The sequence below is a fragment of the Dromiciops gliroides genome, chromosome 4 (genome assembly GCF_019393635.1).
Source record: "Dromiciops gliroides isolate mDroGli1 chromosome 4, mDroGli1.pri, whole genome shotgun sequence".
Lineage (NCBI taxonomy): Eukaryota > Metazoa > Chordata > Mammalia > Microbiotheria > Microbiotheriidae > Dromiciops > Dromiciops gliroides.
This window is the reverse complement of record NC_057864.1, coordinates 34,439,431-34,461,645: the sequence shown is the minus strand read 5'-3', so window position 1 is coordinate 34,461,645 and position 22,215 is coordinate 34,439,431. Positions and strand designations below refer to the sequence as shown.

The 22,215-nt window shown below is 45.6% G+C and overlaps 1 protein-coding gene across 1 annotated transcript in view; it reads left to right on the top strand.

The window, feature by feature from the left end:
- The window catches only part of LOC122725369 (nuclear body protein SP140-like protein), a 44,363-nt gene extending 22,399 nt beyond the window's left edge, over nt 1-21,964 (top strand). Inside the window, 10 exon segments of the mRNA XM_043962454.1 lie at nt 3,040-3,087; nt 6,842-6,881; nt 11,022-11,147; nt 13,726-13,865; nt 15,498-15,563; nt 17,316-17,434; nt 18,182-18,305; nt 19,080-19,151; nt 19,430-19,573; nt 21,648-21,964. Coding sequence (XP_043818389.1) covers nt 3,040-3,087; nt 6,842-6,881; nt 11,022-11,147; nt 13,726-13,865; nt 15,498-15,563; nt 17,316-17,434; nt 18,182-18,305; nt 19,080-19,151; nt 19,430-19,573; nt 21,648-21,773 — 1,005 coding nt within the window. The 3' untranslated portion in view covers nt 21,774-21,964.
- The last annotated feature ends 251 nt before the right edge of the window (nt 21,965-22,215 follow it).

Here is a 22,215-nt window from a genome sequence, read left to right as displayed (position 1 = left end):
CTTACTGAGATAGTTCTTATGATTTCAAAGTATTATCTTCCCATGTAGGAACATAAACAGTTTGATCTTTTAATATCCCTCATGAAGTCTTTTTCCTGTTTACCTTTTTATGCTTCTCCAGGATCTTGTATTTGAAAGTCAAATTTTCTATTCAGTTCAGGTCTTTTCATCACAAATGCTTGAAAGACCTCTTTCTCATTGAAATCCCATTTTTGCCTCTGAAAATTATACTCAGTTTTGCTGGGTACGTGATTTTTGGCTGAACTCCCAGTTCCTTTGCCCTCTGGAATATCATATTTCCATGCCCTTCAGTCCTTTAATGTAGAAGCTGCTAGATCTTGCTTTATCCTTATTGGGGCTCCACAGTATTTGAATTCCTTTTTTCTAGCTGCTTGCAGTATTTTCTCCTTGACCTGGAAGTTCTGGAATTTGGCTATAATATTCCTGGAGGTTTTCCTTTTGAGATCTCTTTCAGGAGAAGATCGGTGAATTCTTTCAATTTCTATTTTAGCTTCTGCTTCTGGAATATCAGGGCAATTTTCCCTCACAATCTCTTGGAGGATGGTGTCTAAGCTTTTGTTTTGGTCATGGTTTTCAGGTAGTCCAATGATTTTCAAATTATCTCTCCTGGATTTATTTTCTAGGTCAGCTGATTTTCCAAGGAGATATTTCACATTGCCCTCTATTTTTTCATTCAATTGGATTTGCTTTACTGTGTCTTGGTTTCTCATAAGGTCACTAGCTTCCATTTGTTCAATCCTAATTCTTAGGCAGTTATTTTCATCAGACAGTTTTTTTAATCTCCTTTTCCATTTGGCTTTTCAAACTGTTGACTTTTTTTCTCATGACTCTCCTGCATCGCTCTCATTTCCCATTCCATTCTTTCCTCCTTTTCTCTACATCTTCTTCCTATTTCTACTACTTTCTCTTCAAAGTCCCTTTTGAGAGCTTCCATGGCCTGAGACCAGTTCACATTTTTCTTGGAAGCTTTGGGTGTTGGAGCTTTGACCCTGTTACTATCTTCTTCTTCTGAGGTTGTATTGTGGTCTACCTTACCCCCAAAGAAGTTTTCAATGGTCTTCTGCTTTCTCTGCCTGCTCATTCTGGCTGACTATTTCTTGTCTTTTAACTCCTTCTTTAAGTGTGGTGCTGCTTCCAGGACACACTGTTCAAGCTACAGCATAGCTTAGGGGGATGGTTGGGCTTCTTCTCAGCCTGCCTGGCCTCACTTTCATTTGATTTTAAACTCTCCACTGGGGGGTGGGGGGTGGGGCTGCTTCTTGGCTCCACTCCTGTTCTCAGCTTCAGAGGGCCCCAGGTGTTTTGGGTTGAGGAGGGGCAGGCTTTAATCTCACTTGGCCTGTTCTCAGGTCCGGAGATAACCTCAGGCCTACTTTACTAAGCAACCAACCAGCAAAGCTTTCTGTGGTGTGGTTCTCAGCTTCCGATGAGACTGCTCTCCTGCTCTCCTCCCCCACCTGGGTCTCCTGCCACTCAGGATTTCTTCCTGGTTCCCCTCTGGGGTGGGACAGTCGAATCCTTTCCCCCACTCCACTGGTACCCCTGCACTTACCCCCACTCCCCGGGTCAGCTGTTCAGTCCGACCGCATGCTCGGTTCCAGAAGACGCCAGTGCTGCAGCCAATTCAGAGGCACTGGGGCAAATTCCTCTGGTGGGTGTCTGGTGTGTCAGCCCGATTGCAGGGTCAGGCTTTATTCGTGGCCCAGCACGGCCCCCTGAAATCTATCTATAGCTGGAGAAAACTCTCAGCCTGTATTTTTGTGTGTTTTTCTGCCCCAAGGGTTTTTTTATTGCTATTTTTGGGGTTATTGTATCAGGAGCCCTGTGGGTTTAATGTCTTTCCTCCACCATCTTGGCTCTGCCTCCCCCCCCCCCAGTCTTGTACAAAGAATCTTAATGCAAGACAGGGGATGCAGCAAAGTCCAGTAGGAAACCAGAGGCATTCTTGGAGCAGACTTCATGCTTTAGGCTTTGTATTTCAGTAGACAGAGCCAAGGCCATGGAAGGGAAGTCTAGGCAGAGGGGATGGTGTCAGACAAGGCATGGAGGTGGGAAAGGTCATTCATGGTAAGTTTACACAAGTTGTGACCTTTTCCTGACCCAATCCCAAAACCAACCTGTGTCCACCTTCTAGTCAGGCTCATGATTAGTAATTTTGTCTCTTGGGGAAAGCCTCAAGAGATGCTAGGGACAAGGTCCTAGAATGGTGGCTGGGTCGAGCAGACCCTCACTTAAGGTTGTGCTTAAGAAGAACATAAGTAGTTAATGAGAAGAGGGATGGACAGTGACTGCTGCAGATTTCAGTTGGAAGGTGGCCCTCCCTTCCTTTTTTTTTTTTTTGTGGTGCAATGGGGGTTAAGTGACTTGCCCAGGGTCACACAGCTAGTAAGTGTCAAGTGTCTGAGGCTGGATTTGAACTCAGGTACTCCTGAGTCCAGGGCCAGTGCTATATCCACTGCACCACCTAGCCACTCCTCCTCCCTTCCTTCTGAGTGATGTGGGGGCTGTGGTAGTAGAACCTTGGGGATAGCCTCCGCTGAGTGTGAAAGAGCATGGGTAGGGAATGAGAGATATCACAAAGGAGTCCCCAGGTAGGGGTGAGGAGGATACAGGGGCCTGGATGGCTTCTGAGTGTCCAGAGGATAGGGGTGGCCACACCAGGAAGTCCACAGCCAGAAGGAGGAACAAGAGGGCTGATGGAGGGGAGAAGAAAGGGGGAGTTTTCATTATTTGGGGGGGGGCAGTGGGGGTTAAGTGACTTGCCAGGGTCACACAGCTAGTAAGTGTCAAGTGTCTGAGGCCGGATTTGAACTCATGTACTCCTGAATCCAGGGCTGGTGCTTTATCCACTGCGCCACCCAGCGGCCCCCCGGGGAGTTTTCATTTAGATGTGCTGAGTTTACATAATCAGGGGGCAGGGAGCTGGACACTTCTGAAAGGCAATTAGAAATATGGGACTAGAAGACAGAAGAAGGAAGCTCCATGGGCCCTGCTCATTCTGGTTTTTCTCCTTTTCAGAATGGATCTGCACCCCAACCTAAAAGAAGGGTCCTCCAGCGAAAGCAGGTAATTTAATGGGACTTTCCATGTTGAGCTATTGACTGCCCCAGGAACCCTCTGAACTGGGTAGAAGCAGCTCTTATCAGGGCAGATGTGGCAGCTGGCCCAAGACTCTTGTGGGAGGAGAAGCTGCTCTTCTTGGTCCCCAAGGACAGAGTCAGGAGTGGGGGATGGGGCAGGGAAGCTGAAGAGAGGGTTACATTGAGGCTCATGTCAGTAAAAGCTTCCTCATTCTAAGAGCTATCCCTTAGCTGAAGGGACAGTCCCCCTTGGGAGGGGGTTTGTGTGCCATAGATAGGGTTAATGGGTTCTTGTTGAGGTCTTGTTGGACTGGATGCCTACCGAGGTCCCACCAGCTCCCGGTTCTGTGATTCTTTGAAATCTGATGAGTCTCCACTTGCTTTGATAGTTTATCTTCTTCCTGTGGTTTTGTTTTCAGGAAAGGTAAGGGTAAACTTTCCTGTCTTCATTGTTAGACGGGTTGGGAGCCAGGATCAAGAATGGATTTGTTTTCCCGCCTAACTCCCGTCACTCCCCCGGGGTACCTGGAGCCAATTACTGCTCCTGAATTGTGGAATGCTACCTAGAAATCAGGGCTAGCAACAGAAATAGGGATAGAGTCAGGGTGTCCCTAACCCTAATTCCATCTCTCCTCCCTTTCATGATGGAACTCTGCTGGGATCAAAGTGAAGTTCATTGGTACACCTCCTTTGGCAGACTGGGCACTGGCAGACTCCAAGCTCATGCACAGATCACTGCTAGGCAAGGCTCAGCGGTCACACCTGCCAAGTCCTCCACTCTTCTTCTTTTCTTCACTGCCCCAGTGAATCTGTGCTCTTTGGTGAGGCATGCCCTCCACTTGGCAGGAAATCATCCACCCAAGGCCTCTTCCTCCTGCCCTCCACTTATGAGTCCTCCCCAGAGAGATCAAGGGCTGAGGCCATCTTTTAAAAATATATATAGGGGGGCAGCTAGATGGCACAGTGGTTAAAGCACCGGCCCTGGATTCAGGAGGACCTGAGTTCAAATCCGGCCTCAGGCACTTGACACTTACTAGCTGTGTGACCCTGGGCAAGTCACTTAACCCCCATTGCCCAGCAAAAAAAACAAAAACAAAACCAAAAAATATATATATAATATTTTATTCCTCCCAATTACACATTCAAACAAATTTTAAAAACATCTTTTTAAAGTTTTATGTTCCAAATTCTATCCTTCTCTTCCTCCCTCCCCCCTCCCTGAGACAGCAAACAATCCGATATAGGTTATATATGTGCAATCATGTAAAATGTATTTCCATATTAGTTATTTGGTACAAGAAGACCAGTAAAAAAAGGAACAAGATAAAGTGAAGAGCAGCATGCCTTGGTCTACATTCAGACAGTATCCGTTTTTTTCTGGAGATGAATAGCATGCTTCATCATGAGTCCTTTGGGATTGTTGCCAATCATTGTATTGCTGAGAATAGCTAAATCATTCATAGGTGTTCATTGTATGAGATATTTCTGTGGCTGCACACAGTGTTCTCTTGGTTCTGCTCACTTCACTTTGCATCAGCTCATGTAAGTCTTCCCAGGTTTTTCTGAAATCAGCCTACTCATCATTTCTTAGAGCAAAACAGTGTTCCATCATAATCATATACTACAGCTTGCTTGGGCTCAGGTCATCTTGACCAGACTGGCCTACTTCCTGGTCATGCTTTCATGCCTCTGATAATATCTTTAGGCTTATAATTGATGTCTTTTGTTTTCAACACTATAATCATGTCCCAATATTCCTCCTCCCCTTTCTTCATTGGGTGACACATGTAGCCCCCTCATGTCCTTGGGTAAGATTCTCTTGCCCCTCTTGATGATCTGAGACATTGACCACTCAGAGACCACCAAACTTTATGACTCACAGCCATACGAGGCATCTCTAGAAGAATGTTGGTGTTACATGTACAAGAATAAATGAAATATATTCAGAGTAAGGCTAGGATAGTGACCTCCCAGAAGAGGAAACTCCCTTTATCAAAGCAAGTCAACACCATCTCTGAAACAGATAGTCTTAGAAAGTTGCCCAGAGGCCTAAGATGGTGAAGGGCTTGCCACATGGCCAGTAGGTCTCGGATATGAGACTTGAACCCAGATCTTTTTGGCTTGAGAACCAGCTCTCATAGAATAAGGTTATTTTGAAGGGAGTTATTAGAGGCAAGGGAGAGAATGAGGAAGCAGATAAAGAAAGACTTCATGTAGGAAAGGTGAGCTTGGAAGGTAGCCTGGCATCCCAGAAAGGTGAGGAAGGAGTCCATTCCAAGCACTGGGGACAGTCAGTCAGTGCTATGTACAGAGAAGGAGACAGAGTGCTATGTGTGGGGACCGGAGAAGGCCCCTTTGGGTGGATCTGAGAGTGAGGGGAGATGAAGTAGATTGAAGTCAGGCAGAGAAGAGCTGTAAACTCCAGAGGAGTTTATATTTGATCCTGATGGGGGGAGGGGTCATTGTTTTATTTTGCCTCACACCTCAAGTTAAAGATCCAGGTTTAGGAATTTCCAAGAAATCGGTACCCGGGAAGCTGATATAAAGAAATGCTTTGTTACTTTGTGGCTCAGCAGGCAGGAGAACAAACACTGTGTGGCAATGGAAGCAAACAGAGGTTCTCCTCACAAATGCAAGAAACTCACCCAGCTGGAGGGGGAGGGAGACATGTCAAGGAGGAACATGCTCAAAGTTGGGGTTCAGGTGGTGAAATTATATACCCTAAGAATGGGTATTGGTTGAGAACAAGTAATCGGTGCCAGATGTGGGAGGGGGCCTTCCTAACGTGGAGAAGTTCTTGGGGTCACTTACCAATAGCAGTTCTGAGGTGAGGCTCAGACAGGGGAGTTTCTTTATTGGGACCACAAACTAGGTTATCTTTCTAGGTCAGCAGATGGAGAATGACTTAAGGGCCCTGCAGCAGGTCAAGGGTTTCATCCAGTCAAAATCTGTGAGCATTATTTGCCTGACTGAGTTCACATGAATCAGAACAGTGGAAAACTAGAAATTGTCTCTTTGCCCATCTGTTCTAATGGGCATTAGTCCCACTTAGCCTAAGTAACTCCCTCTCGGGTCCTGTCATTATAACTAGAATACCAAACAATCGAAAGCTGACAATTACCACTGGTTATTGATGAAAATCAGGGATCTTTGATTCCACTGGGTTAGAAGAGGGAGGCCCAGAGCCAAGGGCACTTGAGTCTTTTGTCCTGATGGGCAGGGGCCCTGGCAACTTGTCTCATTTCTTCAGCAGTTCCTGGGCCACTACCCCATGCAAGTTTTCAGGATGCCAGTTCCAAGGATGTCCCTCTCTTTGACCAACTCCCTGGCATTGGAGTGTGCATGAGCGCATGCAGGCACACAGTCACGTGGACAGCCTGAGAGGTCTTTCCTCTGGAATAGAGAGAGGACCATGAGCCTTGGACTCTTTGAGACACTACCAGATGGAAGGAGATTTGACCTCATTGAAGTGATGGCACACACACACACACACACACACACACACACAGCTTAGGGCTCCTCCCCATCCTGGGAAATACAGACCCAGTGGATAGCACCATGCCTAGATATTCTAGGGCAGCCCAAGGGATGGTTGGCTTATGCCTTACATGTTCTCTCCAGGATTGGGGAGGAGAGGACCAAAGGTCCTGGAATTCTTGGGTCCATCCCCTAAGACTCATTCTGCATTGTGCACAAACACACTCTGACTGGCATTTCCTCTCTATTGTTTGCCACAATAGGTACCAGAAAAGACATATTGCCGCCTGCCCCAGTTGCCAGGTTAGTACCAACTTTTAATTCTGTTTAAGATTTCTAATTTGCAAAAGGAACAGATTCTGTCTTAGGATCATAATACATGAATATTTCCCACCAGTGGCGTTATATATGATATGTAATAATAATAATAATTTGCATTGACATGGAGATTTAAGATTTGAAAAGCACTTTATACATGTTAACTGATTTGATCTTCACAGCAACTCTAGGAGAGATGTGCTATTATTATCACCATTTGGCAGATGAGGAAACTGAGACAGATGGTGGTTAAGTGACTTACTCAGGACCACACACAGGATTTAAATTCAAGTCTTCCCTACTCCAAGTCTGACACACTCCCTGCTGGTCCGCCTGGTTGCCTATGTAACACAGATGCACAATTATATGTATGTGGAAGCCACAGCAGCTGAACTGTAGGAACAGGGAGACAGCCGCTTTATGTTTGGAGATGAAGCTCAAAGAGCAGGGGACTTCTGTAAGAACTTTGTCGTGGCAAAACGATGAAAGGTCTGGGAAGTTCTATGTACCTGGGTGCCTTTTAAAAACTTTATTTAGGGGGCAGCTAGGTGGCGCAGTGGATAGAGCACCGGCCCTGGATTCAGGAGGACCTGAGTTCAAATCCAGCCTCTGACACTTAACATCTAGCTGTGTGACCCTGGGCAAGTCCCTTAGCCCCAGTTGCCTCACCCAAAAAGAAACAAAGAAAAAAAAAGGATAAAAACTTTATTTAGGGGCAGCTAAGTGGCACAGTGGATAGAGCACTGACCCTGGAGTCAGGAGTACCTGAGTTCAAATCTGGCCTCAGACACTTGACACTTACTAGCTGTGTGACCCTGGGCAAGTCACTTAACCTCAATTGTCTCAGCAAAAAAAAAAATTTTTTTCAAATAAATTAAACTTGTAAAAATTATTAAAATTAAATTAAACTTTTAAAATTCATTTAAATATATTAACCCTTTTAATTAAAATAAATTAAATCTTTTTATTTATTAGAAACAGATTTAAAATTTTCAATTTATTAAAATTAAATTAAACTTTAAAAATTCATTTAAAATATATTGACCCTTTAATTTATTAGAAACAAATTAACTGGGGGCAGCTAGGTGGTGCAGTGAATAGAGCGCCAGCCCCAGAGTCAGGGGAACCTGAGTTCAAATCCAGCCTCAGACACTTGACACTTACTGTGTGACCCTAGGCAAGTCACTTAACCCCAATTGCCTCACCCCCCAAAAAAGAAAAGAAACAAATTTGTTCTTTTTATTTAAAACAAATTAAACTTCTAAAAATTATTAAAAATAAATTAAACTTGAGGATTTTAATAAAATTAAAATTTTGAAGATTTAATTTAAAATAAACCATTTAATTTATATTTTATTTTGTCCCTCTAAACTTGACAGTCACCCACAAAAATGAGCACTTTTTAATATCTGACATGCACAGAGGAACAAGGAAAGAGGTTTGTACAGGAAACCATGAGTCAATACTACATAAAGCTTGTATTTTTAAAAATAATGTCATCCATTTGACATATCAGCTTCAGGGTCGTCCTGTCTGTCTTCATCTTCTCAACTCCTCCTAGCTCTCTTCTCCGCGTAACTCACTGGGTGAACTTTCCCTGTGTTCAGCTGAGTTTTCCTTCACTGTCAGTCTCTAGAGACTGGGAACTGACTCTGCTACCGATTGCCTGAGGTCCTATACCTATAAAGTTCTGTGTCACAGAGTCAGGGACAAAAAAAATAGTCAGGGACAATCTTTTCTGAGCTCATTCTTATTCTCTTGCATGATGCACGTGTCAAAGGCCATAGGGTGATTGCAGTGTGTGTATGTATGTATTTATATGTACATGAATATATGTGTGTATTTATATTTGAAGAGAGAAAGAGACAATGTGGTGGGAGAAAGAGAGAAGAGAGGAGAGAGAAAAAAAGAGAGGAGAGAGAAGGGAGAAAGAGGAGAGAAAAAGAAGAGTGAGAAAGGAGAGAGAGACAGAAGGAGAGACAGAGACACAGGGAGACAGAGAGAGACAGAGAGGGGCAGATGGGCTGGTGCAGGAGATCAAATGCCCAGGATTCACGTTCTACCCCTGACAATAACTGGTTCTGTGACCCTGGACACTTGAGTATTTAGCCTTTCTAATCCACACATAACTTTCTAAGCCCATCTGCTAAATTACAGATGAGTTGTGATTAGTTTTGGTACAGGGGGGCACTACACCAAGGAATGACAGCTGCTGAACATCTGAACAAATGGGAAGTGGTGGGGATGGTTTGGGAAGACAGGCAACATGTAGCTTTCTGCCCCCCCCCCCCGCCATCATGCTCCCTGAGAATCTGAAGCGACCCCTCTTTCTCACTGACTCCTCCCTCCCTAGCAGCTCCTGAATTCTGGCCCCTCAGCACCACTGGCAAGGGGTCTTGCAGCCCATGCCTCCCAGCATCCTGCTGGGCCCAGTGACTTCTCATATTTTGGGGGGATCTCATTCTTCAGCTTATAGTCATCACTGGTTCTCCTACAATGCCTGATGCTCCAATACCCCTGTGATCCTCCTTGGTGTTCATTCTCAGGTTCTCCCCCAAGCCATTTGGAGATGCCAATGATCATGTCCTGCTCCCCACCCCCTCAAGTGTCCCTGCACTGTGCATGGGGGTGGGGCTCATAGAACCACCATGGAGTGCCCAGCCAGGAGCACTTGTGAATATCCCATTCTGTGCAAAGTCAAGGACCAATGGGGTATCCACTCTGTATTCTTTCTTTTTATGTTTTTGTTTTTGTGGGGCAATGAGGGTTAAGTGACTTGCCCAGGGTCACACGGCTAGTAAGTGTCAAGTGTCTGAGGCCGGATTTGAACTCAGGCCCTCCTGAATCCAGGGCCAGTGCTCTATCCACTGTGCCACCTAGCTGCCCCCCTGTATTCTTTGTAGTGTGTCCCCTGAAACCCTCAGGATGCATGTGCCTCTCAGGCCAGAATTAGCCTACACAAGTGTGTTCTCCTTTTCAAAGCAGATACTTCAGAAGAGCTAATAGGGGGCAGTGTGGGGAGCAGTAAGAACAAGTCCACTCAATCCAACAAGCATTTATTAAGTGCCTACTGTGTGCCAAGCTCTGTAGTAGGTGCCAGAGATACAAAGATAAATAGGCCTTGTCCTCATTGTAGCTCATATTCTCCTGGGGGAAATAGCATGATCACAAAAAAGTAGATATAAAGTAAATGGAAAGTAATTTAAGGGAGTAGTAAAGGAAGGAGGGAGGGGAAGACCACAGATACCTGGAGGGATCCCCAAGTGCCAAGGTGGTGGGGTTTTTTGGAGGCAGTCAGGGTTAAATGACTTGCCCAGGACCACACAGCTGGTGAGTGCCAAGTCTTGAAGAGAGCCAAACATTCCAGCTCTTGTCAGTTTGGGGGGATTGTGTTGCTGAGGTCCCCTCCCCCACCACTGCATAGGCAGCCCTGCCCCACAGCTCCATCGTGCGGGCTCTCTCTCTCTCTCTCTCTCTCTCTCTCTCTCTCTCTCTCTCTCTTTCTCCACCCCTCTTTTTTCCTCTCTCTCTCCCTTTCCATCTTCCTCTCTCATTCTCTCCCCCCTTTCTCCCTCTCATCTGTCTCCCCTTCTCCTTTCTCATTCCTTTTTTTTCTGTCCTTCTATTTCCTTTCTTTTCTCTTTTCTTTATTTCTCTCTCCTTCCTTTCTTTCTCTTTTCTTCTTTCTCTCTTTCCCCTTTTGCTTTCTTTTTCTTTCCCCTGCCCCATTTTATAATCAGTCTGTCTGCCTGTAACTTTACCCCTTGCTGGGTTTGGGGGTGGGGTTTGGCCATGTTGGGCTGTGTGGGGGATTGTGGCAAACTTTCACTTGGTTAAACTATTTCATGGGATTTTCACTGAGTTTACCAGAAGGTGACCATCACTCTTGCCTTTCGGGATGACTGCTCTGATCGTTACTTTTTTGTATTATTTTCTATCCTCCTTTGTTCTCTGCTCAGTTTCAGTGAAACCTCATTACCAGAGACACCTGTTGCTTCAGTTTTCATCCCTGGAAGAGAAACCTGTCCTCTTGACCCAAGTCCAGTCAAGGCTAAGGATCAGAAGGGATTCTGTGGTGCCTCTGAGAACTGAACAAACATTGTCCCTTTTATTTTCTTGTGACAGAGAAAAGAAGGGTAACTACACTTCATGATCGACCGAAGTACGTGGCACAACTCCTAACTAGGCGATGGATTCCTGTGTCGTGCAAAACGAGCGCAGGGCGCTTGTACAAACACAGATTTGCCTCAGGTGAGTTCTCAGAGAGGCAGCTGGTGTGCCATGGAGGGGGAGGGGCTTCCTAAGGTTCATTACACCTCATAGCCTCTGGTTTTATCACTCTTCAAGGGACACTGAAGACTGAACAAAAGAGAAAACTGAAGGAGAAATGAGTGACCCATCCTCCCAGGTTCTCCCCTTGACCATCCTATGGTGTCTGTGCCCTTGGGTGGCATAGCCATGAAGGCAAACAGGTTGGCTAGCTAGGGTGCAAAGAACATGGGGGCAGATTTGGTGGTCAGAACTGAAATGAAACTATGGTGTGTGATGACTAAAACTAAATATATGTGGTCACCTTACCTGTCCCCAGTGTGGGGAAAGCTAGCTAGGATTTACTTATAAATAAGAAGCTTCAGCAACAGTTTAGGCATTAAGCATTTATTAAAGTATATTAAGGTTTAGCAAAGAGAGAACACACGTCTCTGAAAGGATAAGAAAGTCTAGCTAAGATCTACACTGAACAGAGAAAAAGCCACCTCTACCTAGCAGATCATGCTACCAAAAGGGAAGTTCCTGAGGCTGTTCAAGAGGAAGCTCCCTGTGGGACCGGAAGTGGGGGGCAGGGGGGGTCCCCCCACACAGCTCCAAGCTAATTGGCTGGTAGCATTCAAGTCCATTGATTGACATGACTTGAAGGCGGTCCATGTTGTGAGGTAACTTCTGCTGGGACCCATGCTCTCTCAGCAAGGGGGAGCCCCTGGTAATATTTTCACAGGTGTCTGTGTGGGACCATGATTATAACATGAACCTGGAATTATCACTGGTGATATAGACAGTCTATGCTGATTTCTAGGACTGAGAATTGCCATCAGTGCAAATGAGGGGCATATCTGCTTCTGAACAGATGCCTGTAGACAAGCACCAACCTGGACTGAAATGCCAAAGCCCATTAGACAGGGTCCTCAGATGTTGAGGGAGTGGGAGAGGCCAGGGGCTAACTCTACGATGGCCAGTGGGCAGAGGTGCTTGTGGGGAATTGGACACACCTTCATAAATGGGTAAGAAGGATGGTCTCTCACATGTAGCAAGGTTACACAGGTCTACCAGCCTCACTTGTGGGTCACCCCTGAAACTGCTGTTGACTCATTCCCATATTTAATCTAGGATAATATGACAGTATATTTATAGATCTCCTCAGTAAGTAACCAATCTCAATTAACCAATTGAGTTCAGAGCCCCCATTCCAGTTCATCAGCTATTATTTATTCAGTAAACTAGAGATGTGTCTTTTCCAGATCATTGTGACTCATTATTTACTCATTAACATGAGTTGTAGGGGCAGCTAGATGGCACAGTGGTAAAGCACGGACCCTGGATTCAGGAGTACCTGAGTTCAAATCCGACCTCAGACACTTGACACTTACTAGCTGTGTGACCCTGGGCAAGTCACTTAACCCTCATTGCCCTGCAAAACAAACAAACAAACAAAAAACATGAGTTGTTACTCATGTTAGTGGTGTGCACCTAAATATTTAACAACTGGTTCTCTGGAGGGAAAAAATGTGTGCATGACACACTTTAAAATTTGATCTGCATAATTAATATTTTCTCCATAAGTTCCTTGAGTCTAGGTAATCAACAAAAACCAAAGTCAAACCCTGATTTTAAACATTTGCTGATTTCTGAAATGTAAATGCTCCTGTTAAAAATTTAACAGCTCTTTCAACCTGGTATAAGCTGACTCCAGCACCCCCTCAACCCCCCCCATTTTCCCCCCTTCCTCATTCTCTCTATATACTTAATTTCTTAATCTTCTAATGTAGGCCCAAACTATGGAGGAAAAGGAGGGGGCAATCATGGTGGTATGTGCTTTGGAGATGAAAAGGCATTGAGTGGGGCAGCTAGGTGGCACAGTGGATAAAGCACCAGCCCTGGATTCAGGAGGACCTGATCTCAAATCTGAGCCATACCCATTCTTTTGTGTGTGTGTGTGTGAGAGGCAATGAGGGTTAAGTGACTTGCCCAGGGTCACACAGCTAGTAATTGTCAAGTGTTTGAGGCCGCATTTGAACTCAGGTCCTCCTGAATCCAGGGCCAGTGCTTTATCCACTGCGCCACCTAGCTGCCCCAACACTCACTTTTGATTGTTCTCTGACTGTTGTTTCCATTTACATTCTTCTTGTCATCATATATTTTGTTTTCTCGGCTCTGTTTTCTTCATTCTGCATCAGATATGTGAATCTTTCCATGCTTTCCATTCATTCCATTCATCATTTCTCATAGCACAGTAATATTCTAATACATTCGTGTACCACCAGTGGTTTAGTTGTTCCCCAATAAATGGGCATATACTTTGTTTCCAATTCTTTTCTATCACAAAAATTGCTACTATAAATATTTTGTTCGATAAAGGATAACAGATATTTTCGTCACTTTATTTGCCTAATTCCAAACAGTTTTCCAAAATGATTGTACTGATTCACAACTCCACCAACAATATACTAGCATGTTCATCTTCCCACAGCCTGATGTTCTCTCCCCTTCTGGAAGGGTCAGGAACAGGCAGGCCATGAGTACCGAAGGGTGAGCTTGAGGCAACTCTTTTTTACAGTCGATCGAGGAAAATGCATCCGGACGAAGACCAAGTGGTACACCCCAGCAGAGTTCTTGAGCATGGACCCTGACTGCAATCTTGTGTTCTGGACCCACAGCATCCTCAGTGGTGCCCTGCCCCTGCAGGAACTGATTGAGGTAGGCTCATAAGTTTGGCTCCTCCCTGGAACTCTGGGCAGTCCAGCACTTTTTTTTGTTTTGTTTGGTTTGGTTTGGTGAGGCAATTGGGGTTAAGTGACTTGCCCAGGGTCACACAGCTAATAAGTGTCAAATGTCTGAGGCCAGATTTGAATTCAGGTACTCCTGAATCCAAGGCCAGTGCTCTATCTACTGAGCCACTTAGCTGCTCCAAGTCCAGCACTTTGTACGCTTGTGAGGTGGACAGTTCAGAGGCCATGAGGTTACAGGAAGGTCATCCCGTGCCCTGGACTTTGGTCCAGGCTCTTGTCCTCTCTCTACCCCAGTCAGAACTTGTGTCTTTCATCCCTTCAGGACCCTGGCTTCTTCTACCAGCTAGTCTGGAAATAGTATAATCTGATCCACTGAATGTGTTTTAATGAAAGCTAATGTATTAATAAGGGAGGGCACTCCCATCACAGCATATACCACTCATCCCTCAACTGCATATTTTATCCTGTGGTGTTCTTGATAGAAAATCCTACTTTCTCCAGCATAAACTATTGGCAATAGAATGTAAGCACCCTGAGGGTAAGTGTTATGTCTTGTCAGTCTTTGCAGCCCCAGCACCAAGCATAGTGCCCGGCATACAGGAGGTGTTTAATAAATACTTATCTCCTTGAGTTGAACAAGAGGGCAGGCGCAGGAGGGCAAAGACGAGCTAGCCAGGGAAGGGCAGAGTTTGAAGCACATGGCAGGGACCTTGCGATTCAGATCACAGTGTGTAGTGGCTGCCTAGCCCACATAGGCTGTGAGCCACAGAAGCCTGAGGGAGCATAACTGGTCAGGACTTTGGGGGAAACTAGACCAAGGTAGATATAGCCCCACAGGATGCCAAGGGATAAATGAGCATGCAGGGACCTAAGACCAAGCCCTGAGCCAACTTAAGGCAATCTGACAAGCATCTCATGAAGCACCTCCACGTATTTAGTGCCAGGTCTTGTGCTACAACATGTGCTGACGTTCTATTGGGGAAATGTGATCAGGGTCTCCTGACTGCTGGAGGCCAGGACCCTACACCTCTACAGCTAGAAATCCCAAGAGAATGCTTGCAAGATCTGGTCAAGGATTCAATTGTCACTGACCCCTTGACATAGAATTATCACTACTCAGATCTCAGGTGTATTTTTGCCCAGTATCCCAAGCAATTCACATGCTCCACTGTGAGAGACTTTATCCCAGAAATACACACTAAGCAAGTAAACAAACACCAACACAGACATTCAGGGACAGTCATCCACTCAACAGGTTTCCTGAGCCTGTGGCTCTCTTGTTCCCCTTCCTTCTGACACTGTCAGTCCCACAGTGACAGAAACAGTGCCAGAGGAGCAATACCAGCCCAGGAGCATGGACTCTTCCTGTGGTAGAGGCCTCATGCGGCTTGGATGCCCTGCCCCTCTCCATGGAGACCCTTGGTCCTTGAGATGTGGTCCTGACTTTCCTCCACAGTAGTGTAGACAGTTTTAGGAGCTATGTCTGAGGGAGATGAGAGCATGTCAGGCAACACGGGGTCAGCTGTCCCACCCAGCCCCCGAAGGGCTTAGTGTCCTCAGAGGGCACCTCCCTCAATGGCACTCTGTCTTCTCTCCACAGAACAACATTTTAGTGCTTCACATAGACAGCTGCACTTGTGTCATCTGCAAGGAGGAGGATGCCTTGGTGAGTTCTGCGTCCCTCCCTTGTCCTGCTGTGGCTGTGTCCCTCTGTCAGCACAGTAAAGCTCAGCCTGAACTTCCCCACCTTCTCATTGACCATGAGGAAGTTGGGGCCAGGATAGGGTCGTTTACTTGCCCCAAATCACCCAGTGAGTCAGTGGGGAAACCAAGGTCGGAGGCCAGGCCCACAGACAGGCACTCCAGGGTCCTTCCACTATACCTCAGGGCTCACATCATATCATCAGGTACACTCATTTTTATAATGAAGGGATAAAAAATTAGCAGCAAGCATGTTTCTGTTGTTGTTTAGTTATTTTTTAGTTGTGTCCTACTCTTTGTGACCACATTTGGAATTTTCTTGGCAAATGCTGGAGTGATTTGCTATTTCCTTCTTCAGCTCTTTTTATAGGTGAGGAAACTGAGGTAAACAGGTTAAGTGACTTGGCCAGGGTCATACAACTAGTAAGTGTCTGAGGCTGGATTTCAACTCCGGTCTTCCTGACTCTGGGCCTGGTGCTCTAACCACTGTACTACCTAGTTGACCAAGCGTGCATTTAGAGTCCCTTAGAGTCTGCAAAATACTTTACAAATATTATCTCATTGGCTTCTCACAATAATCCTAGGAGGCCAATACTATGATTATCCTCATTTTACAGATGAGGAAACTGAGGCAGACAGAAATTGAGGGCTTTGATCCAGGGTCATACAACAACTGAGGTAGGAGTCAAACTCAGGTCTTCCTATGTCCAAATATAGCCCTCTATCCCACCTGCATTCTGTATTCCAGCGTTGCTTGATAGGATCTGTGTTGGAAGGGAGTGCCCTCACTGGTGAAATCACCAATCCTTAAAGAACTCGGGAGGCGTCAGGTTCTACTGCTACCTACTGCCCTGTATGTGTAACCTGAAAGCCCTGTGTAAATGTAAATTGTTATTATTACATATATGTATACACATGTATGTATATATGTATGTTTAAATCAGAAACTCACAAAAACTGCCAATTTGTTTCATGTCATATATGTCCATTTTTAAAAATGCACCAAGAACTTAAAAACTGGACAAATCCTTTGGCAGAAAAGTCTGTGGGACTGCTGTGGTGCAAGGAGGACCTGGGTTTGAATCTGTTTCTCACTCCCTATATATTCTTTTTTTTTTTTTGTAAGGCAATTGGGGTTAAGTGACTTGCCCAGGGTCACACAGCTAGTAAGTGTTAAGTGTCTGAGGCCAGATTTGAACTCAGGTACTCCTGACTCCAGGGCCAGTGCTCTATCCACTGCGCCACCTAGCTGCCCCCCTATGTATTCTTTTGAAAAATCACAGAAGTTAATTTGATACCTATTAGGTATCTATGATGTCATAGATGTCACTAAGCCTTGGTAGGAAAGGAATCCCTTATTCAAAAAGAGGGGGGAAGGAGTAACACGGTCTATTAAGAAGGTAAGCTCATATTGGGGGAGAGCAGGGTGAAAATCAGTAGGAGCAGCTGCATAAGTGATCTTGCCAGTGAGGTATACTACAGACCACTGGGACAGAAAAAGGATATGGATGAGGAATTGGAAAAATATCACAAGCCTGAAACAGAGGCACCCCCTCCTTTCCTTTCTCATCCATCTGGCTGGTTTCCTCTGTATTTCTTGACTCATAGATTTCCTCTTCACAGGAAATATCAAGTACTTCCATGAGTAGAAAATCAAACAGCTCCAAGACCCCGCAGATTCACAAGTAATACTTTCTTCCCTCTCTCATCTTTTCAGCCAGAGAATGATGATGAGTGTTTTATATGTAATGATGGAGGTGAACTGTCTTGCTGTAACTCATGCCCCAGATCCTTCCATAAGGACTGCCACATCCCCCATATTCCTCAGGAGCCTTGGTGAGATCAGACTCCAACATGCAGAGTGTCTGCATGGGGAAGGGTGAGGTGGGGCCCCTGAAAGTGCTGAGCTTCCAGGGTCCTGCGCTATTGGCTAGAGGCACAGCCCTTCTGTGGGCTGTCTCCAGTTTCCCAGAGATGTCAAAGTGTTAGCCATCAGGAATGGTCCTGGGGCTCTTGTATTTTGGGGAGGGGGACCACATCCATGCACACAGCTCTGAGTTTGGCGCATAGTTATTAAGGAAAAGTTGGGAGTGCCAGGGTCTTGCCTGTGGCAATCATTTGAATGGAATGGTGGGGCCTAAAGTGCCACAGTTGGCCAGCATCAGGACCGCGGCTCCATCAGGACCCAAGGTAAACTTACCATTAGTCCCTTTAGAGAGAGAGAAGGAGACAGCCACTGTACTCTTAATGATATGAGTGATGGCTTCAGCCAAGGATATGGAATACATAATCATGGACCCAGGGGTATGGTAGAGCATCTACAAAAGTCCTCAGTCCTACTGGAAAAAAGAAATGTTGGGTCAAAGAGTCAGAAGATCATGACTAACCTACCCAGGGGACTCAAAGTACTTGCCCTCCTGTCCTCTTGTCACCTGTTAGATTGAGAGTGAGGTCTTTGAGGCAGGGTCTGTCTTTTGCTTCTTTTTGAATCCCCATCACATAGCACAGTGCTTGGAACATAGTAGGTGCCTAATAAATATTTATTGACTAATCAACTAACTGACTCTTTCTCTGGCCTCTCAGTGGAGAATGGAACTGCACCTTCTGCATAATAACAAAGAATAAGCAGAAGCAGGTCCCAGAGAACAACTACCTTCAGGAGGAGTCTCAGGTTCTAAGGCACCGGATGTACCCAGAGCAGCAGCTGGTGAGTCAGGATGCTATCCTTTGTGAAGGTCGGGTCCTTTCTGATGTCACAGTGACCACCAGCCTCTCTGCTGCCAAATACATACACACACACACACACACACACACACACACACACACACACACACACAGGCTGGTCACTAGAAAAGTGTTTGGAATGTCCCCATTTCACTTAGACCTCAGGTCTTTAAGGGCAAAGAAGACTTTCAGCCCACTTTCTGCATATTCCAAATACCCAGAATTCTTGTGTTCTGGACTGGAAATGCCCAGTCTGATTATTCTTTGGGATTCAAATGAATAAAAGGGTTCAATTCTGACTGCTGTTGCAAGCCAAGGCAGAGAGAAGCATCATGAGGAAGGTGTAAGTCAGAGTTCAGGCAATTTTCCAGAAGCATTTAGAGTGTGTCACTGGCCTTGGGAGCAATCCATTGACGTCCAAGCCAGGGGAAGAATCCCTCCTAATCTACTCATCTGTTGTTGGCTTCAGAGTCCAACATGGGATGGACTCTTTCTTTTGGTTGGCCTGGCTTGGTAATTGCAGCAAATGAAGACAGAATACAGGGTCAAAGGGGATGCCCATTCATATGGAAATGGACATGGTTCTTTCTCCAGTGAAGTCACTCGGGTTGAGTAAGGGAGCATACAGGGACTCTCTCTCTGCTAGCTTGCTAGCATGTTCAGCTTGACAGCGAGTGCATTGGGTCCTTCACACTGGGCAAGACCATCCCCCCAGTTGGTCTGGTATTATCTCACACACAAGTTTCATCTCCTGCAGAAATGTGAATTTCTCCTGCTGAAAATGTACTGCTACACAGAAAGTATCATCTTTACTGAAGATCCATCCTATGTAAGTAACAGTGATTCAAACCATGCTCTTACCTCTGAGAGACAATTTATTAAAAATTCCCTAAACTCCTACTGCCTGCCAAGCCCTGCACTGGGTACTGACCACACCCAAGTAATAGAACACATTGGGTAGCCTACAGCCAAACGGGGCTGCCCATACCCTGGGTCCCCTGGATTCCACTATTTCTATGTGAGGCTGAAGTTTCTCATTGTTTCATTGGAAATTGATGAAAGCACTGCTGGGCTGAAGCTGTCGTCCTTCCGTGTCTTTGTCAATAGATTAAGAACTATTCCAATCATGTCAGAGAACCCATGTGGTTGAACCTGGTGAAGGAGCGTCTGAGGGATGAGACTTACAACACAGTGGAGGGCTTTGTCCTGGATATGCGCCTGATTTTTTCCAACTGCAAGAAATTTAACAAGGTGAGTGGCATGGCCTGCTTCCTGATGCCCTGGCATCCTAACCCTGGCTGTAAGTCCTGACTCCTCTGTACTGCCCTTTCCCTTCTGTTCTCATCATCATCCCTTTCTCTGCCTGCACTGTTCAGGGCCTGACTTGCCCCACTTTCTATCATATCTGTGTCCTCTTGGTTGCTGCCTGGCGGCCCTCCTCCTGGCCCACTGCTCCCTTTACCTGGGTGGGAGGATGTCTTCCTGTGGTTCCAGTGAATTCCAGCCATCCTTTACTAAAGTACCCATGGTGCACCAGGCCCCGACTCCCCATCTTGTTCTGTCCTCAGGCACCTGCTCTGGGTGACTCTCTTGGCTTCCAAGGCCCTCCCTCCCCATCCCCTCTCCCCACTTCAAGCCCATTGCTGTGGGCTGGCTGGTCACCCAACCAGGGATACTAAGGCAGTTGGAAAATTACTCTCTGGAACTGGACCACTCATAGGAAGCCATAGGCCTGAGTAGGCCATGGTCATTAGCAGATCTTGGCCAGAAGGATGTCATGGCCAGAGGCCCCAGAGCTCCCCTACCTTTCTCCAAGAGGGAAGAGCCCTCAGGCTCACAGGGTCTTACATCGCTGAAGACAGAAGGGGACAAAAATCAAATTCATCAGGCAAAATTCTGGATTTCTTCTACAGTAGATGCAAGTGCTAGGAAATACACCCAGATCACAATATTCATTCATGTTTCTGACAGGGTAGAAAGGATTGATGAGTAAAACATTCAAAATAATCCACAGGAAGGCCATCTGTTTGGGATCTGTGGGTTTTACCTGCCAGCTCTCTGGCCAACTGTCCCCTTTAAACCTCAGCACACTCCTTGCTCCCTCTTCATTCTCTTCCTTCTCCCTAGCCCCACCTCCCATAGTTGAGGAAGTTCACTATTCCCGACAGGTGCCCTCACTGACTCCAGCTGTGCCCCAAGCCTGGATAGGAGGGCCAGGTCATTCCCTGGAAACCAGGATCCCTTATTCAACTTCTATTTTTTTAAGTGAGGCAATTGGGGTTAAGTGACTTGCTCAGGGTCACACAGCTAGTAAGTGTTAAGTGTCTAAAACCAGATTTGAACTCAGGTACTCCTGACTCCAGGGCCCGTGCTCTATCCACTGTACCACTTAGCTGCCCCTCAACTTCTATTTTTTAAATTTAATTATTTTTCTATTAAAAAAGCATTTTCTTTCCCTTTCCACCTCCCTTCCATTGAGAAGGGAAAAAGAAAGCAAGCAAGGAAAGAAGGGAGGGAGGGAAGGAAGGAAGAAAGGAAAATTCATAACAAATAAGCAAAGTAAATTCCCACACTGGCTATAACCAAAAATATAGTAGGTCTTATTTTGCCTTGTGAGCCCATTCTGTCTCTGTTAAGAGGTGAGTAATGCTTTCCATTAGTCCTCTGGAATTGTGATTTATTATTGCATTGATCAGAGTTCTCAAGTCTTTCAAAAAGTTGTTTCTCTTTGTAACATTGTTGTTACAGTACAAGTTGCTCCCTTTATTCTGCATCAGTTCATACAAGTCTTCCCAGGTTTCTTTGAAACCATCCCATTCATCATTTCTTACAGCACCATAATATTCCATCACATTCTTATACCATAACCCAACAAAGAGCTGCTACAAGTATATTTTTGAACATACAGTTCCCTTTCCTCTTTCTTTATCTCTTTCAGATATAGGCTTCTTAGTATTATCATTAAGTCAAAAACCATTCACAATTTAGTGACTTTTGGGGTAAAGTTCCAAACTGCTTTCCAAACTGCTAATTGGATCATTTCATAGCTCCACTAACAGTGTATCAGCGTTCCTATTGTCCATTGTCTAAGTGACTAGGTGCCACAGTTGATAGAACATGGTACCTAGAGGCTGGAAGTCTTGAGTTCAAATCTTGCCTCAGACACTTACAATGTGACCCTGGGTAAGTTACTTACCCTCTGCCTGCTTCAGTTTCCTCTTTAAAATGAAATTCATGAGGACACCTATCTCACAGGATTGTTGTAATGATCAGATCAGATATTTGCATAGTGCTAAATAAACATTATCTTTTTTTTTTCTTTCAGAACAACCAGTTTGGAATTCTAGGAGAAAAGCTGGAGGCAAAGTTTGAGAGAGATTTCAGAGTGGTCTTTGATATTGAGGGCATAGCTAAAGTGAACCAACGATGGTTTCACCAAATGTTTCCATGACTTTCTCGAGTCCTGCTCTTCATTCAGTGGCTCAAACCCAGCCCCTCCTTTGTTGGGACTGGGAAGTTCTGGGTCTCTATATTCATGACCCTTGCCCCCACCCCATCCCCATACCAGAAGATGTAAAATGCTGACCCTTCTTGTTCTGTTACATCTGTCCTCAATTTTGGGGGGGTTTTTGGTTGGGTTTGGTTTTTGTTTGTTTGTTTTTTAGTGAGGCAATTGGGGTTAAGTGACTTGCCCGGGGTCACACAGCTAGTAAGTGTTAAGTGTCTGAGGCCGGATTTGAACTCAGGTACTCCTGACTCCAGGGCCGGAGCTCTATCCACTGCACCACCTAGCTGCCCCTGTCCTCAGTTTTACTAAGGATTTCCCAGCAGTCTTCTCTTTCCAACAGAGTAGAAGCCTTTTTGTTACACTCCCCAAGAGCCCAAACAACTCC